The 19,848-nt window shown below is 38.5% G+C and overlaps 1 protein-coding gene across 7 annotated transcripts in view; it reads right to left on the bottom strand.

The window, feature by feature from the left end:
• Positions 1 to 19,848, bottom strand: part of RBFOX1 (RNA binding fox-1 homolog 1) — a 1,108,850-nt gene that overhangs the window by 322,201 nt on the left and 766,801 nt on the right. Inside the window, exon 1 of one of the 7 annotated variants that reach the window (XM_015642729.2) lies at positions 13,468 to 13,808. The exons of the other annotated variants lie outside the window; for them this stretch is intronic. Within the exon in view, the coding sequence (XP_015498215.1) occupies positions 13,468 to 13,485 (18 nt within the window). The 5' untranslated portion in view covers positions 13,486 to 13,808. Of the gene's footprint in view, positions 1 to 13,467; positions 13,809 to 19,848 lie in introns of those variants that run through there. 7 annotated transcript variants of the gene reach the window in all.

Here is a 19,848-nt window from a genome sequence, read left to right as displayed (position 1 = left end):
GTCATTAGGCAGACCTGGAAGAACTGATGTATCCAGAATAATCCAATACTTGTCCCTAATATTGCTTACATCAGCACAAAGAAAGCTTTCTCTATTTTCTTTTTTTGTCAATGGAAAACAAACTATTCTGTAACAAACTGAGAAGAGCTGTCTGATATTTTACTTGCTTGAAATAATCCCAATGATAGTTTGTGGTAAAAGCTGAAGCCACAATGCTCTGAGTGGAAAAAAACATAAAAAGTCTGCATTGACACCTGTTACTACACAATGCCAGCTCCCTACCTTTTATAAATGACTTTACATACTGAGATATCTCTGGTCTAATTGTGCAATTATTAAAATGCAAAAATGGCCCTTAAAAATTGCTCACAGTGGATCTCTGGACAGAACTAATCATCCTCATGCAAAAACTCCAGGGGAGAGTCCTGTAACTTTCTCTCTCCTCTGTCTTCCATGTGCAACATACCCCAGCTGGGAAGACAGAAAGAAAATGCCATTGTCAGATCTTCACAACACTCTAAATGTGACAGAAATCTCCAGCTGAAAGGATAGAATTCCCCTTTTTAACCTTTCCAGGCTAAAACACACATCTGGGTTCACTGGGAAGAGCCCAACAGTCTGAGGATTTTTACTCTGGGTATTTCACTGCTGTAGCTAATTCTGCTCTAACAACCATGTGGGATATTAACTGTCCAAATCAATCATTAAACAGTTCAACACTGTGCTTTATATTGTCACAAGGCTTCTACACCTGTCTCATAGGAGACAGCAGAACAAAAATATTTCTACCTTGAACTTTATTATGCACTTGGAGAGCCAACTTTCTACTGGAGAGCCTAATTCAAGCCCTGAATTTTGTGTCATTTTCCTCCCACGTGTCTTCCCCTCAATCCTTCCTAGACAATTCTTGCAACCCTAGTTGTCTGCAAGCAAACAAATAAGAAAACAGATGAACACTGAAAAACAAGCACTGAATATTTAAATTTGGGAGTATTGCCCTTTTGGAGTTAGACCCCAGGTGCTTTAGTTGCAAGCCCTTTCCTCAAAAGATAAAGCATTTAATATAAGCTGACACTCAGGCATCTCAGTCTCATACACTGCCAGGGTTTCTCCTTGTCCCTAAGAGAGATCAGGTATTATTTTGCTAATTGGACTGAAAAATGCTGTTGGCATTCAGAGAATTCCCACATATTCACTACTGACTCCTTGGGCCCTGAAGTGGCTTCATGGAAGTTCCTCTGTGTTCTGCAATCTCATCATAAACTGGACTCCTCTCCTTCAACACTGAACTCTTAATAATTCTGTCTGTTCAGCTCCATTGCAGAAATTCCACAGGAGCAGTGAGGAACAGCACCCTTCATAGTTCTGTGAGTAGAGCTAATGACACCACTTCTTTCATTCCTGAAATGTTAATTAGCCCATAAGTCTGACACTTGGTAATGAAATATTTATTTTCCTGGAGTACTACATGTAACTTTAGAATTACAAGTGGATCTAGATGTATTACTGAATATAAAAATCATTATTCTTAACCAGGTTGCAATCTACGAGGGAGAAACAATATATTATTACAAAGCACTTCCTAATTCACATTGGTGAGTACCATCCATTTTTGGCACTTTGCATTTTGAATTTTGGAAGAGCAGCATCTGTTACTTGCAAGAGTTCTTTAAAACATAAAAAAAAAAAAAGCCCCAAATCATTCCACAAAGTTTACACACTTTAATTCCAACCTTAAATTACATTACATTTCATTGGGAGTTATCAAGGATATAACCAATTTGAAAATATTTTTCCCCATTTGTGACCTGAGCTTTTCTCAGAGAGTAGTCTGGCATCCTGACAAAAAACTGGATATGAATACCAAAGTAATGGAATCATCCTGTTGGTCTGAAAGCCCTGGGGATGACTCCGAGAAACTGAAAAGGATGGGAGAAATCTCCCAGCAGAATCTCAAAATCCGAGATGAAAATGGCTACAAGGAGGGTGGAAGAATTGATTTGCTGGCTAAGGAGCAGTGGAAGTGTGGAGCAAGGATGAGGATTTCCCTTGGTGGAAAAGGGAAGGTGAGCCAGGTGAAATCCATTTTAGTGGTGAGCATAAAGACACCTTTATCAGCTCAGGTTGGATGTCCCCAGCTCGTGTCTCCTCCAGGCTGCTGCCAGCTCCAGCCCTGCTCCTGCCTCACACCTAAACACAAACATCACTTCTGGGAGAACAGCAAACCCCATCCCAGCCAGACCCAGCACACAGAGACAAGCCTTTTATCTGAAATTCCTCCTGAAGAGAGGTGAGGGAGGTTTAAAGAAATCAATGAAAACTTCTCCAGAGTGATTTCCAGATGGAGTGTCCAGGAATCACCTCTCATGTCATGCAAGGATCTTTTGCTCAACACATTGGGGTGCTTTAAGGCCACACATGTGGTTTCAAAAATCAGCAATTCACAATAAATCATCAGGGGCAAAGCCAATTTGGTAAGTAAATGATACTGTGCTGTGATCAGGTGACACTGACAAATCTTTCTCAGGCCTATCCTTGGCTATTCTTGGCTATTCAGCCCAGCATTTTTTCCAATACACTGTCATAATTCAGTGATAAACTATTAAGCAAAACAACTGTAATTTCTACAGCTGCCATAATGAAATCCCAATAAATTTTACCATTTGAGACTATTCTGCTCAAGAGCAGCTCATCTGAGGAGTAATAGCATGGTGGCATTTACATGAAACAGTTCCAAATGAACAGAGCTATTAACATACATAAAATCTATATGAAAACAAGATTCCCGTACAGCAAATCATGTACAAAACAACTCATTTCACAGACCTGCCTTGCTGTGGAAAATGGTGGGTTTGAATTGAGCAAAATCAGTGTAACAAGACTGAAAGGACTGGTTAAAATAACACCAGCACGTGTGAAGCTGTGTGTGCTGAGTTTCCTGTAAGGAAAGCTGCCCTAAAACACTCAGCCAGTGAAATAATGTACATCTAACAATAATAAAAACAAGATTGCTGGGTCATATTTAGCTTGACTATGATAACATTATTAAATTTGTTCCCTGATAAGACATACTTCTAAAGTAAATTGGAGTCACTTCATTTAAAAATATCTGAACCATATTATTTCAGTTGTAACATAGAAAAAAAAATCTTCAGTGTGTAAAACACTGCTGCAAAGCAGGAGGAAATATTAATTTCTCCATGTCCAACAGAATAAGACATGAACAGGCTTGCTTTTCAGCTAAAGATTCCAATTGAACATGTGACTCACTTGTGTGTGGTTTTTATAGCTAAGAGATAAATTTGACTTGTCTGTTTATAATTGCTTTTTGTAAACCAATTTAAACTAAGAATTTGTTCACTGGTTGTGAACATCCATATATTAACTTAAAAGAGGATTTTTATCTTCGCTTTCACTGTGTAGTTTTACATTAATAGTATATGATAACCTTCTGAAATAAGAGAGTAAATGTTTAACACACATTAATAATGGATAGTGAGAAACAGAAGTGCAGGAGGAACTTTTACAAGTGCCAGTAACACGTCACTGCATCACACCACAGGATTCCTCACACGTGAGCTGTAGAATGAGATGTTTCCTGCCACCTCAGCCAGGCCTGTAATGTATTATTAAATTACATTCCTAGTCTTTACAAGACTTAATTCCACATTCCTCATTTGTCCCCAGCACATTTTTCCTACAGCATTTGTAATTTTGTCTTCTTGTTCAATCAGCTTTTTTCCCTTGCTTGAGAGTAACTTCTTCTACTTCTCCTACTTCTCATGAGGAATTATCCTATATACAAATCAAAATTTGCATCCTGTTGTTATTATTATTATCATTATCCTGTTTCTGGCCAGAGTCATGGAAAAGAAAAAGAAAAGTAACCAAAACACTCTGACCCTCTACCAGCCAATTCAAAGAATTGCAAGTCCCACCAGGAGGGTAAAGCAGACCCTTTTCTAAAGCAAGTTTTTAATTGCTTTTCAGCCAAAATGACACACACACTCCCCCAGCTCAAAAAAAAGAAAGAAAAAAAAAATTATTATTTTTTTACAAATGATCTTTGCTGGAATTAACTTCCCTGATCTGAGAGGGTGGTGCTATCTATATCTACAACCAAAACATAGCAAAGTAAAGACATTAATATTATTACTCCAGATTCTGAGACAGCAAACAGGGTTTGAAACACATGAAGACAAAAAATAAGTTCACCCTGTGCGTTGCTTTAGAAGTTGAACCTTAGTGATGTCAAGAGGACACAATTTCTTCACATTTAACTGAAAAGGACAGTGACTGCTCTGATCTTTATTCTCCTTTCATTTCAGCCCCCTGACCTCTCTCTCCTTCATTTTCCTTCCCTTTCAGTGACATTTACTGTTTTCTTCTCCTTCCTCCAGTGCTCCTGTAGTTCCTGGGATGCTGCATTTCCAGACAAGACCGGAGTGTGAAGGTACAGCCTGGACAAACAGTCGTGGCCATGGTGAGGGTTCCTCACAAAACAAAGCTCCCCCCGTTTTCTCAACACTTCCCCTGGATAAAGAACATGGGAATTAAGTAAAAGATTACAGCTGGGCCTTGCATTTATAATTAGGACTTTTTCATGGCTGAGAATGGAATACCTGAAATAAAAAAGCAGTACTATACTCAAATTCCAACTAAACAGGGAAGAATGGGATGTATTGGGTATGTTCCCACATGGTGCAATTTAGCTCCGATTCTTCTGCAAATTCATAGCATTGCCAGGATATTTCCTGAAAAACTCACAAGCTAAAAAAGTCCAATTGCTGAAAACAGTAAGGCTGAAACTTTTCTTCAGGTTAGGTGCTTCAGTTATCTTACACATGTGTTGAGTTAAAAAACAACTGCTTTAAAAAAGGAATTATTTTCCTTATGTCACAGCTTTAAAGCAGTTTTGTAAGCTCTACTCAATATCTACACCTTGGTAAAAATTAGAGTTGCCAATTTTTAAATCAGAACTAAAATTAATGTTGCCACCTTAATATTAACACTGCAGTTATTCTTCAAATTGGCTGTATGAGAATCAATATATTAAATATTTCCATTTTCCAAGGTATGTGCTTACCTATGTTGACCCTTGGAGGGAAAAAAGTCATCTGCACAACATTTCACCCTAAAGAATGCTGACAATTTTAAAATTTGGGGTTTTTAATTAAAAAAAACCCAAAACAACAGATATTTGTTTTAAAAATCCCTATTAAAACAAAACAAAGCTCAAATAAACTAGGCCTCTGAATAAAATTTAAAACTCAGATAAAGGTAATTAAAAATATTTGGTTTGATATAATCTAAAGCCAGCTTTTGGCTTTGAAAAAGTCACTTTTTAATCAAACCACATCTCACCAAACATAGCTTTGTTCTTCACTTTCTATTCCATAACAATGGATGTTTTGCAAAAACTCCGAGTGGAATACCTAAAATATCTAAAAAAAACCCACAGAGTTTCCCTTGGCTGTTGCTTTAATGTTAATTGGAAAAGCACATATTAACTTCACTTTAACTGCAGCCACCAACCAGCTGCTTCACTGGAAATCCAATAGAAATAAAATTGTGAAAGCCCAAAGGACAAAGTTTCATTCATTGCTACAAATATTCAGAATAAAAGGAAGATTACATGGTCATGATGATGACACCACTCAAAACATGAAATGTGCAGCATTTTACTCATGGAATGACTGCAGCTGAAGCATTTTTTTGCTGATTTTCCAATTAGTTAATACTGCTGTGGATCAAAGTCTCAGTGAGGCAGACTTTCCAGAGATCACACACCAGTTCCAAAAGCAGAGGCCTCCGTTTATCAAGTGTGCTCTCTGCATCCCATCTCATCACAGACCTGCTGAAAGCCCCACGTCTGTAACAGGCACCAATCAACTGAAATGCAAACATTCCAATCTGAACAACCCCTCTGAACTTAGACTGTGTTTTCTAATCTAAAACCATTGCTGGCTGGGTAATTTTCATTTTTGTAAAATGAAAAGTGGCAGCTCATTTCAGGTAAAGGTTAACATGAAGTTCCCAACTTCATAAAATGCATCCCTCTCTAACACACCCAGTGCATGCTGGTGTCTGACATCAGAGAGGAATGTTCACACACTCCAAAATAAATGGTTTTTGCATTTCAAGGTGACAAGAACAATGTCAGACACAATCAATCGATCACTGCATAATTATTATTGCAAATGATCCATACCCATGCTGCAAACCTTAAGGGGAATTTAATGAAGCAGGAAGCACATCAATAACAAGATCTACTTTGGTCTCTGTTAAATCTCACAATTCACAAATATGTTGTCACATTTTATCCTTCCTTGAATTTCTGTAATTATATTATATTGAGGAGAAGCCCACTAAAAAGTAAAATTCATCAGCTTTTCCCCTATAAAAGGAATCTCTGTATATTAAATACACATCACAAGAGATTAAATGTACAAAACTGCACAAACACAACAATCCTTGAAGAAAACTTGAAATGCCAATAATCAGACTTAGTCTGACTTGAATCAGTTGTGCCCATGGAGGAACACACAGGGAGCACAGCAAGAATGAGAAGGAGCTGAAGAGAGAAACTCCTGTGTCCTGACTGCAATCCCTCCACATCACTCACTGCCTTGCTGCAGAATGGGAGTTTAACTTGTGGTGATGACAAAAAGGCTTCTTGGTTTTGTTTTCCAGTACTTGAATCAGAAGTTAAACTGATGAACTGAATTGGCAGAAATGATAATAGGCAATAAATAATGTCATTTCTTCCAAGGCAAGCCTGTTGTGTCTGTGACAGTGATCAGGAAGTCATGTCCATGTTTTCCTGCTGTTTCATGAGCTTTCTCACTCCAGTTCTTCCCATTCCTCCTCCCTCCCTGTCCCACTGTAGCAGAGAGTGAGAGGAAATTTGGCTGCTAGCTGGGTCCAACCCATGGCACAACTTCTGTCCTGATGGGGAAAAATATACCTAGGGTATTGGAAAAGCAGTCATTTCTGCAGAAATGTTGGACTTGAGTTTCTGGCTGCAGTAAGAACAGGTGGATTGCCATACCAGGCTACGACAAGGATCCAAACACAGATTCATCTCTTTGGCAAGGAAGGAATATCAATCCAGGAGCAGAAGGGAAAAAGGAAGCCATATGGAAAGACATCAAAAGATGTGAACAGACACCCAGATTTCGATTAGTAAACATCCCCTTCTGTTGATTAAACTGTGAGACAGTTTAAGTGGTTACAAAAGGTAAATCCAGCCTAGTGGCACTTGCACAGTACAGTGAAAAGATAAGTAAATCTTGGCTTAGGGACTATGACAGCTTCTTGAGCAGGCACACTTCACTGGAATAAATATCCAGAAGGAACACATCAAGAAATCAATCTCAAGACACAAACAAGGTTTCTTAACTGCCCAGAAAAATCTTGAGGATTTGTTCATTCTCTGCCTCCACAACTAAGGTCATTCCAAAAACAGCTGAGGTTCTGCAGTTGCAGCAGTTTAAGCCCACCAGTCACACAAGTGGTGCTCAGGAAGGATTTCCACTGAGAGACAACAATCATGGGACAACAGGAGGACTCTAACCTGCTCACCCAGCCACATTTCATACAGCTTTTGTTCCATTCTCTCCTCACACACATCTCTGCACTGATAAAGACACCCACACAGTTCATTCAAAGCTCTGATGGAAGCCAATGCTATTAAGAGGGACACGATGAAGATAAGGTTAATTGGACAAGTGTAACTCCTGGCTAAAGGAAAGGGGGAGAACAGATTCAGCAATTAAAGGATACAGAATGTATAATGCAGCTTCAGAAGAGAATGGAGCAAGTCTGCCACGCTGCCTTACACAAACTGCACGGATTCTGCTGCATAAAACACATGTTCTTGATGCTTAAACTCCGTTTGATCCTGCTTAAACTCAGTCTCACCAAACACTTAGGTGTGCTTGTGTCCAGAGGAATGTACACTGCTTTTACAAGCCAGAACTGTCTGCCTTGCCTATCTGCAGTGCTGGATATAAAGGAGCAGCAGCCTGATTTGCTCTCTTCCCATTCTTACCCCACATCAGGAACAGAATGGTGTTCTACACAATACCCTGTCAGGGCAAGAAAACCCCTCAAGAACTGAACGTACCCAATGACCAAAAGTTACTGTCAAATATTCTGAACCAAAATAGCTTTTCTCCTCCCTTTCATTTCTCTTTTCATACTAAAAAAGGTGATTTTGCTGAATGTCTTCATACATGCTGGTGTGACTTTTAGCTTTGTCATCACAGCATGAATTATTGTACATATGATTTTAAGCCAACTTATGTGTGTGTTCCAAGAGATACATAAAGACAGCCTATGAGAATTGTCTTAGAGTCTACCATAACTAATTGTAATCCTGTTTTCATTCAACACCTCTGTCAGTCCTTTCATTTTAACCATCAAGACTGTAGATTTATAAGTTGCAGTACTTCATTATTCAAGTTTATTGAGCCAGATACCCTTGAAGATCCTTACTATTCACATCAGCATACTCTATTATGAAATCATTTTGTATTTTCCTGTGCTAATAATAAAAGGTACATATTTATTCAACACCAGCGGTCAGGCAGTCAGATGCAGAGGATGAAGCTACATGTTTTATTCAAGGTCTCACTGGAAAGCAGAATGAGGATCACTTTGAAGATACCTGCAGCTTTTCTGCTAATATGTTTGATTTTTCTTAACTAAAAGGATCTAAATACTTGGATTACTCAATAATTCTATGCAATAAAATCTATACTGCTGAAGTGTTCCACTGACAATGTTTTCAGCATAGTCATTTATTCTTTCAGCTGAGTTCATGCTGGATCTCACTGTCTGTAGCTCTTTAAGCACAGCCAGTGGTGCATTTTGTCTTAGTCTAGGACATTTTTGGAAAGTCCTCATTGAAGAGAGAAATCCTTTGATAATGCACAGTGTCAATGCTGCAAAATACACAGGAGGTAAAGTTACTATATAAAAAAAATAAAAAATACAAGCATTGCATTTTCTCCTTACTCCAATTTAAAACAACTTAAGATTTTTTCCTTTATCATTTTAGTCACCTTCACATCTGGTTAGGGCTCTCATTTCCTTTAGGAAAAAAGCCTTTACAAAGGTGTCCTGCAGCAGTGAGCACACAGGGAGCACAGGCTGGGCTGGAAATGACACCCTTCTCTAAGCCAGGAGAAAGGTACTCTGTGCCTGCACACATTTGGTGCATAAAAACATGCAGACTTGGGTCAGCTGAATAAAATACCATCTGCCTTTGAATATGGGAGCTGACACAGACTCCTGGATATGTATTAGGATGCCTCTAAATAGGAGAAGCACCAGAAATGCAACCACAAAGGAGTTTAAACTCCTAAATATCCAGATTAAATTTGTGCTAGTCTGTTACATCCTTTTCCTCCAGACTTCTTCCCAGATGTTCATCTAAAGAACGTTTTGCTAATTCAGACAAGCACAATTCTCTGTATTGGACCCAAAAGCTTTATTCTACAGAGTTGTCAAAACAGTGTCTGATTGCCAGAAGAAATTATCTTGTTGCTATTGCATACACTTTTTTTTCCCCCCAATCTGTTTCTCTGTATCTGCCTATTCTAGTTTTGGGGGAGAAAAAAACAAGCTTCATTTGCTGACATGCTTTCTGCCTTGTTTGATCAAGTATCATTCTGAAAATGCCACTGAAAAAATCTCTGCTAAATAGACACAAAATTTCTGAGAACTCATTCCCTATCATTAAAAAGAACAGCAGACTGACTTGAATGAAGCACACCTCTGACTAAGCAGGCATTAATTAGATGTTTATAAAATTTATAAAACTGTATTATGGTACATTAAGGTAATTTTAGTCCAGCATTGTAGCATACAACAAAAATGTGGAAAACTAATAATTTGCATTTTAAAAATGTATTTACCAAAGATTTTGTTCCAGTTTTTCCTACAACATTTAATTACATTTGACTTTTTTATGACATGTAATAAGTTTAAACACTCGCCTTCTAACTCAGAATAAGGAAATTGAACATGAGGTTGGTGAGAACTCAAAATAGTCCAGTCTGAACAACCAGATGGAGAACACCAGCCATGGAACTGTTTGCTTGGGAATCAAGCAGCTGATTGTGCTGTCATGTGGACAAACTACACTTATTTACCAAAGGATGAGAAAGAGGAGGAGGAGGAATAGTGTACAGAAAGGGGTTTGGAAGGCTGGGGACTCAAAGACTGGGAGCAGTCTCAGCTTTCAGCCATCAACTTTCATCTCACCCACCAAAAGTTACACTCTGAGCACAAATCAGCAACTTTAGAAACCTCTAACTGGAAAATCCCTACCAGATTTATTTGTTACATTCTGAGCAAATCCCATCACCTCTGGGGAGGTGAGTTACACAGGAAATGGGAATGATAACCTGCAGTGATCAACAACACCTTGAGTCACTACAACAATCTTATTTTGGGGAGAAAGGGGGATTAAACTGCAGCAGCAGCAGAAGTCAAAGGGTCCTCACCCCACAGAGAGAATATATTCCCTTTTGGATTCACTCATTCCTAAATCAGTAGTACCTGAAAACCTCCAAAGTTCTTGGTCAGTGTGAACTGTAACACTGATGAACTCTGATTCCTACAACACAGATGTCTGTGCATAAAGTACCAGACCAAGAAAAGGTCTCCTTTGTCCAGGGAAGGAGGAAAGTATAAATACAAACATCATTTAATCCTTAGGCTGTTAACAAATATGGATTTCCTTTGACAGGGTTAACAGTACTAAAAACTTTCTCTGCTTTCTGAAATTTTAAAGCAAGTATTTAAAACCTAGCACCTAATCCAGACTGTTCCATTCAACAGACTGAATTAGTTCCTGTGCTCTGCATTCCTGCACAATGGTTTTAGTTAGCTTAACACGTCCAGCTTGCAATAAAAACAACTTGATACCATGTCATGAGTAGAATTAAAAAAAAGACATCAAACTGTTCCAGGATACTGCTTAGTAAGACATTAGAAAATGGGAAGAAATCAAAATTTTCTTTTACTTTGTAAATATCCAAACTGTTTCTATGTTACACATGAGGTGAAACAACAGGTAAGCACTGCCACATAAACAAGTGAATAGTCTGAAAAAAATCTCAGTCAATGGAATAAATTAATTTTCAGCCCCTTTAAAAGGGAAGGCTACATTTTCACACAAGTTGGCTATTTTAAATTTTAATATCATTGCTGAGAAGCTTTTTATAATTATATAAAAAATTGATGTGATGCCAGGAGAAAGCATTTCAAGCACTGCTGTGAGTTTATACCTTACACCTACATCTACTGAAAGTCTCTTTACCTACTGCATCTTTTATATGTGCTGCACCTTAGGTACCTATGCATGGCCACTTAATGGACAGAGTTTAGAAACTATAACATTTCAGGAAAAAAAAAAAACTATGAATACAAATCCTCTATTTCCATAAAAAACTACAAAGTAATAATGCTCTGCTACAATTAAAAAAAGGAAAAAAAAGCTTATTCTCCGCTTCTTCCTACTAACCTTGAGATTTTATAGAAATAATTTAGACTAGAAAAGTTCAACTGCAAATGGGAAGAATACTCAATACCCAGGTGCAGTGGTGCTAAAAGAGAGAGGCTGTTTAAAGAATTCTGCAAATCAGAAAACCAGAACAAAACGTACATCATAGAATGTAAGTAAAAAGAACAAAAATAAAAATGGAATGAACACACTTTTAAATGTGAAATATTAGCTACTAAAACCTTTATATGAATTATTAGGAGCTTTGAAAACCAGGAATTGGTGCCATCAGAAACTGCTTGTTCCTATGGTAGTTTTGCTTAAAGAATTTATAGACATCTCTAAAAACAAAAACTAGAAAAGTTCATCAAAAATAAAAAAAAATACAGCACACTAAAAGTGATAGAAATCTGCATAGCTACCTGCAAGAAAACACATTTCACTAAATTTTCCAATTAACAATGTTTCCTAGGCTAGGGGAGGGAGAAGATCCCTGGCTTTTAAACCTTTTGAGCCTGTGCCACAGAGAAACAGAGTAATCCACAATAATGCATGTCCTTTCACCTTAGTGTGCATGTTAGAAAAGGCTTATCCTCACATATTTACTGTGCATCTCCTTTGGATGATGGCAACTCCAGCACCACAACACGAGCTGAATGAAACACACTGCTGCAACTGAGGGATCTGATTGATAAATGTAAAGAGAATGAAATTAATCCTTGCAGCAGCAGCAGCAGCTTCCATACAGAGGGGTGCTAAGGGTTAAAAAGGAGCAGCAGCCGGGGTTGCTGGTGAATGCAAAGCCACAGTGATGAAAATTCAAGGGACTTGTACTACAGAACCCAGAAAAAAAGAAAAAGACAAAATCATAAGGCTCGGTGATTGGTGAGCTCCTGAAACGATAGCACAGGTCAGAGCAGTGAAATAACAAAGTGAAAAGTCTACAAGCAGTGCCTTTTGCACTGATGGCCAAAGTTACTGAGCTAAAGTGGAGGGTCAAGAGAAATGAGGAGGAGGCATAAAGGGAGATTTCCAGCACGAACCACGAGCGGTTTCTAAAGAGAAGGAGTGATTACTGATAATGTCTCTGAGAATTCAATGTTGCTCCTCTGCAGCTTGTTTTGCAGAGGTGGCCCAGATTAGCTGCATGCCTGTCTATTTTTACATACATTTAAATTAAATAAATAAATAGATTGTCAAATGAGATTAGTTTAAAATATTTTCCCAGAAGATGTACAGGCTTTGAAGAGGAACACAGAAAAGCTTTTAAGTATGCAGATTTGTTCACTGATTTCTTTGTGGTTTTTTTTTTTTTTTTTTGCTAAGAAAAAAACATTCTGTATCAAAAGGTGGATAAATTCACAGGTTAATAGCTTTACTGATTCCAAACACACATGCCACAACACAACATAACTTTTAAGGTGAGCAGATTTTGCTGCAAGGAATCAGAACAATGCTGAATAAAAAATCACAGAAATAGGAACATAATATCTGTTTCTTTATCTGCTGTTGCCAATTGCCAGAAACTTCAAAAGCCAAGACAGACTGTGACAATTAGTATAAAAGCAACTGGGTTAAGTAACACACATTAGAAGTTTTAATCCCGTTAAGATTGTTTCATTCCTTACAAAGAAAGCAAATTCTGAGCAGCCACAAGTGATGCAGCATTCGCTTTGTAACTGAACCCCACGGTGAATCTCACACAATTGCAATAGGTTCTAAGGCAATGAAAAGAAAGCAGTGCACTCTGCCACATCCTGCAAATCATGAAAATAAATTCCAGCTTCACGTTAATGACCCGGCTTGTTTAAACTCTGCCTGGAAACGGCAGCACATGTACTGCACCCCAGCCACGCTCCCCTGCAGCACACACACCTCACACAGCACAAAAATCCACACTCCCAAAGTCCATTTATTAACAAAAGATTGACATGGAGAGAGACACTACCTACCCACAAATACATCATCATCTTGAAAGAAATCAAGGGCTCTGTCAGCAAACAGAAGTCTCCTTACTTCACCAAGTATGTCTGGAAGGAAAACTGAAAACAGTGGGTAGAAAATCTTGCCTTTTTTTCTGTCAAGTCCTCACAGTTCTCTTCTTATACAAGGTATTTTTTCTAGTTTGTTTATGAGGATAGCATTCGTTCAGTGGCTCTTTCTGCGTGTGAAGTGACTTGCTTCAGGCTGTCTTTTTTCTTCCCTTTTCCTCCCTAACTCAGTCTGTCCTTTCTTTACTGTCAAGCTTGCTTAGGTAACAGTTCTTGGTGTATCTATTTAATGAGCAGGTCCGTGCACTAAAGGCAGCCAACTACACTGAGAGAGCGGGAGGAGAGAGAAAAAAAAAAAGTAATAATAAATAAATAAATGGGAATATACCACTTCCTGATTATTATTATTATGGGATCTACGGACGCCCCCTCTGTAGGAATTTATAGGAGGATTTCTAAGACGTCTTGAGGGAGGGGGGAAATCCTCAGAGTGACTCGGGTGGCTCTCGAGCCATTACCTCTCCCTGCTGAAGGACCCAGTTCACAAATCCCACATTTGAGAAATTTTTAAACTCAAAGCAAAGCTCCTACAGAAAAGAAAGGAACATGTACTGCACCCTGCTTCTGCTTTATCTCTTTAAATGTACTTCAGATAAAAGCTGCATCCAGTCAGGTCAAGGCCTTTCCCAATCTTATTACGCTCACATAGGAGTGTTCAACACACTTTTCTACAGCCATCTACTGTCTCCACAGTGTTATTGCTGCTCTTCCTCTGCCAGCACGAGAAACAGGGCTTACCAACACTAAATCAGACCATAGCAAAAGGGCTTGGGCTAATTTGATTTATTTTTGGTAGGATTTGGGGTTTTTTTTTCCCCTTACCATAATACATATTTCAAAATCAAAGTTAGGATTGTGATTTGCATATTTAATAAAGGTTGATACAGAGATGCATTTTTGTTCTTTTTTAAAAAAGTTGAATATACTTTATTCAAATGAGTGAGCATGCAAAGGACTTGAGCATTTTTGATTGACACTTGGACTTTTATCCATTTCTACAAGAAAATACTTTTAACTCATTTAACCCATCTCATTAAAACACACAACATAGTTACTAAATTGATCAGCATCATCCTCAGGTGAGAAACAACTTTAAAATGTAAAGGAGACAAATCTTAGTTACTTTTAAGGCTGCATTATTGGATTTAAAATCATGCCTGACCTTGTGAACTGGTGTGTGCCACACCCTGACCACAACACAGTAATAACCAAAGAAATGAAGCATAAAATGGCCATGGGAATGCCTTATTTTTATGCTTGATTATTTATTTGTTATCTTTGGTCACAGACTTCTCACTAAAAAAAAAAATTAAAAGTTAAAAAAAAAAAATCCCATTCTTTTCACCTTTGGAATCCAATCAATTACATATTCAGCCTGACCATACAAGGTAAAATGTCACCTAGAACAATTAAAATACATTAACTAAATTGCATAATCACTCAGTGCAGCAGGGCAGGTGGCAAATGGAGAGGCACCTGGTGAAACAGCCCATAAAGAGGATTCACAATAGCAAAGCAAGACTGGGGGGAACAAACTAAACTCCAAAGCACTAAACCAGCTGGAATCTGCCACCAGGGTGAAGTCCAAGTGAAAATAACTGCGGCACCACTGACAGTTCAGAGCTGATTTAACAGAAATAATGAAGCAATCAGTTCATGTGGCAGAGAAACAGATACACAGACACACTCAGAGCTATTGATGCTTCATCTGTGAAATGCTATGGCCAGGTAAAATGTTGGTTTTACATGTTTTAATGCTGTTTGAAATGTTGCCTCCTCTTTTAGTGGAGGCAAAAGGCAAAGATTTAGCACAGCAGTTCCTAAAGTTATAACTTTTACTGTAATGTGCAACGACAATAACATTTATATAAATTTAGTGAGGACTCAGGAAATAAAGATACTTCCTTCACGTGGCTAGACTCCAAGAGGAAAAGAATACCCTTTTGTTTCCAGTTTTGAGTTGTTTAAAGTTCTCAGCACTCTACCTGGCCAAGCCTGTCACCTTTAAGCTGTACATTCACCTGCTCTCAGTGCACCGTGCTCTGCAGGCAGTTACACTGTAATAAACCTGAAATATCATGTTAGAATGAATTACATTATACTGGTTAGGCTGAAAATACATTTTCTGATAATGTATCTGAACATCTGCCAGCCAGCAGTTCTTTCTATCTGCGCACCTCAACTGAACACGGGAGGCTTTAGAACTTTCAAAGACTAGTTAAAGATTTTATTAATGTGATAAAAGACTGTGCACAGCTATTGCCTATAAATCACTTCTGTATCAAAATTTTCCTGTTCTGGAGCATAGGTAGCATATGAAACTTCAGGGAATGGTGTCCCAAGGCTTTCAACTACTCTCTGTATTCTAAATTCTCTTTGTTATTAAATTGGTTACTCATTTAATTCTTCACATCCTATTCCTCCAAAGAAGAAGAACAGTTTCTAATGCTGCTGTACAAAACCATTCATTTGAAGTGTTTTATTTTTCACTGAGATATTATTCAGTGCTTTGTTAGATCATCTGTAATCCCTGTGCAGGTAGAAAAACGTGAATAAAAAGACCAAAAGCAGGTATATTGCTCTGGTTTTTGCAGCTGTGGCTGAAGTTTAAACCAAACCCTGTTTTCTGAAGTCACTTCTCACATGGTCTGGATTTGCAAACAATGCAAAAAAAAGTAAATAGAAGGTACTGACCACAATCATTTTAACAAAGACTGGTCCAAGAGAGCTGACCCTGGGTTCAGGTCAAAGGCTACTGAAATCAATGAGAACCTTGTTGTTCTTTTTTAAAAAAGCCAATCAGAAACTGTTACAAATCTGGGCTGGAATGGCCCAGTTCCTCTGATGCTCCCAAAGATGTTTACAAGGGGCTCTCCCAGGTAATTCCAGAACCAGCATTGCTGGGTGAGCTTGTACCACAGCCTGGACTTTGATAATCAGAATATCTTTGATTTTCCCTACAGAATCAAGAGGGATTAGTGGGATATTAAGGGTTGATAAAAATAGTTGGTAACAGCAACAATGAAATAATAAATTGTGTACTCATAATTAATCAGGATAAGTTATATATGTGATCAGCACATTCTTATTGGCACCTCAACAGTTCCCATTTCTAAAAAATCAAGCTCTAAATTCTAGGAGTTCCATTACCTTATTAAAGGACCATAATTCATAGACATATCTTGGCATATTTATTAATGACACAGAAGATTGGAAATAGCACTGATATTGTGCTTACTGCATTGGAAGATAAGAAAATGCAGACTAAGTTCCTCCTTTTGCAGGGGATGTAAGACTCCTAGGAACTGCAGGAATATTAAAAAAAGCTCAGTGCTAGACAGTATAATCTCTGTTTTTCTAGGTGCTATATGATCATACAGAAGGGTATCAAAATCATAGATTTGACTAATGGACTGCAAAGACAAAACTTACTGACTTTAATGAGTCTGTGTTCTCAACTAACATCTCTGTTCTTCCAAATTTAAACCAGAGGGATTTAATAATTCTTAAAAACCAAAAAGCCTAGTAAAGGAGGGAGGGAATGTGATGGTAACGATTACACTGCCATTACTGGTAATGAACTGGTTTGTTTTACTTCAGCTTCCCCAATAAAAGATACAAATGATGCACATGATACATGAGCTGCAACAATGCCAAAATGTCACATAATTTACACAGAATACAAAAAATAATTTGAAGCATTTAGAAGGCTAGAAAAATTTGTGTTTGTGCTTAAATCCCACACCTTAACAGCCTCATCTATTATGGCTGTATATGAAATGAAAAGCTGCAAATTGTTAGGAGGTATGGAAACAAAATAAGCCCTTAATCTGTTCTTGTGTCACTGCAGTTTTAAGGGGGTGGCTTTTGCTGTATTTTTTCTGGCTTTTGCTTTTCAGATTTCAGCATAAATGCAGAAGAGCAACTGAAGTGCAGCTTGATGTACAGCTCTGTTGGTTTACAAACTCTGTGTTTTGACCACATGGTTTCTGCTTTTGTTTTCCTTTTCTTTTTTCCTTTTCAATTAATTTCTATTATTTTAATCCTTCTGTCACATTTGATGCAAGAAATTGGTTTCTGTGCTCATTTGCTGTACAACAAGGTCAGAATATTGTCCCAGGAAAGCCTGAGGAGGAAGCAGCCAACAACCTGGCCATTGAAGCTCAGCAGAATTTCAATCCCCAGTCAGGATTCCTGGCTGGATTGTGATTCCCGTGATTCCTGCCTGATTCCTGGCATGAACTGTGCTCAGTGCACAGCCCAAGGGGGACAAGCAGGATGGAGGCAGATGGGAGCTTCCTCAGATCCCAGATTCCATGGGATGCCCCCAGCTGATCATTTCCCACAGAACCAGACAGATAAAACTCTGCTTTCCCTCTTCTCAGCACAGCAAGGTGATGGGAAGAGAACTCTGAGGGGTCTGCTCCTTTGTGTGGTACAAACACTTCATTTGTGATGAACAAATGGCTGAGTTCTCCCAACACTTAAATCATTCTATCCTGACAAAACTCAAGGTAACTAAGTGATTATTACTAAGGCAAGTTATTAGTGATCATTGTTCAGTTGGTAACAGCTCAACCAACCCCTCACCCGTAATTTCAGAGGCAGGTGCTGCACTGCTGCTGCTTCTTCACTCTCTTTGGTGAGAACTCAGCCAACTGCTCTGCCAAAGAAAACCTCACACAATCTCTCCTGGTTTTAGGATGTCAGCTGGACTCCAGCTCCAGTCTGATCACAGAGGGTGTCACTGTGGGTTGATGATTGATTTGACTTTACTTAAATAAGGTCTGTGAAAGAAAAGACAGTGGGATCAGAATTTTCCTGCTGCAAAAAAGAGTTTTAACTAAATTTCCTGAAATGTTAGTACAGTTCTGTTTATTTCTGGACAATGCCCAGGTGTGTGTGCAAATCTTCCCCTTGACTTCAGACACTCTGCTTATACAGATCACAAAAAGACACAAATCTGTTTCAGCATGTAATCATTCACACTTGAGCAAAGCAAGCTGGATATCAAATATTGAGTACTGGTAACAAGTGGTTCTCAGTTCATCTGTTCCTTGAGAACTTAGATTGGTTGAATAAAATTGAATGAATTAAGTATCTCAGGACACTCTGGAGCAGAAAAAATAAACTAATGTCATCAGTAAAATTGCCTCCAGGCAAATGTTTGCTTAGCTTTAGTCAACATCTTCTTTCCACTGCCCATGAAATCTTTGCTCCAAGAGAACACAAAGACGACTCACAATCTTATAATGCATTTTTAAAACCTGGCAGAGGGTATTTCCATCTTCACAGTAGGATACATAATTATATTCTCCTTAGAACAGACTAATCTGAAACCAGCTATTGCTAACTATTATCTAGCTATTGAAATAAAGAAAAAAAAAATCTCTTTTCAAGATATTACACATATTTGCTTTGGGTAAAGATCTGCTCCCCAGTAGTGGAGCCAGCTAATCCCATTCCTCAGGTAACATCAGCCCCATGCTGCTGCTGGCAGATCCATCAATCAGCTCACCTCAGCTCATGGGCTGGGAGAGGGATGGCACTCAGGTAAATAAATAAAACTTGCCACACTTGCACAATAAATCAATACAAAGTTGTCTCTAGGATTTCTTTAAGTAATTGCAAGTATTGTAAGGTAAGATTTTGTTTCAAAAAGGGGAGTAGGGGTTAACATTTGGTAATCATCACTAATATGATAAAAGGTTCCTACTGCAAATGACTTAAGGACTTCTTCCCTGTAATTTTCAGTTTATGAGTATATAAATTGCTTTGTTATTTAGTGCAGGCTCCTTAAATCCTGAAGTCTTTATGCACGGGATGATAACAAATGGATCAGTTTTACCACTTGTAATAGTTCAGTAAATCATGGTACAGCCTACCTTTCAGCAAAGCCATCATACAGAACTTACCACAGCAAACCTATCAGCTGCTATTTCTGACTATATATCTGACAAAACTAATTCATGCTCTGTCTTCTCGTCTCACTTGTTTTTTAACAAGGTGAGAACAGCCTCCTGACTGAGGGTGGCTTGTATCAGTGTTTTGACTCGGTGAGGGACAGGCACATCCCCACAGTGTGTGCTGGGCACGTATCCCCTGCTCCCAGAGCATCACTGTGCATCAGTCCTGAGATAAAAAATGTGACAAATCTGCTCCTCTGCCACCTGCAGTCCCAGGAACAGCAGCAGAACCCATCAGGATGGCCAGCACCTCCAGCTTTGCTCCCAGGCCCATGTGGGGCTCTGCAGCAGTGTCCTGGTGCAGGCAGTGCCCAAT

The sequence above is a fragment of the Parus major genome, chromosome 14 (genome assembly GCF_001522545.3).
Source record: "Parus major isolate Abel chromosome 14, Parus_major1.1, whole genome shotgun sequence".
In the NCBI taxonomy this organism is placed as follows: Eukaryota; Metazoa; Chordata; class Aves; order Passeriformes; family Paridae; genus Parus; species Parus major.
Note: the sequence above shows the minus strand (reverse complement) of the source record. Positions and strands in the feature narration are given on the sequence as shown.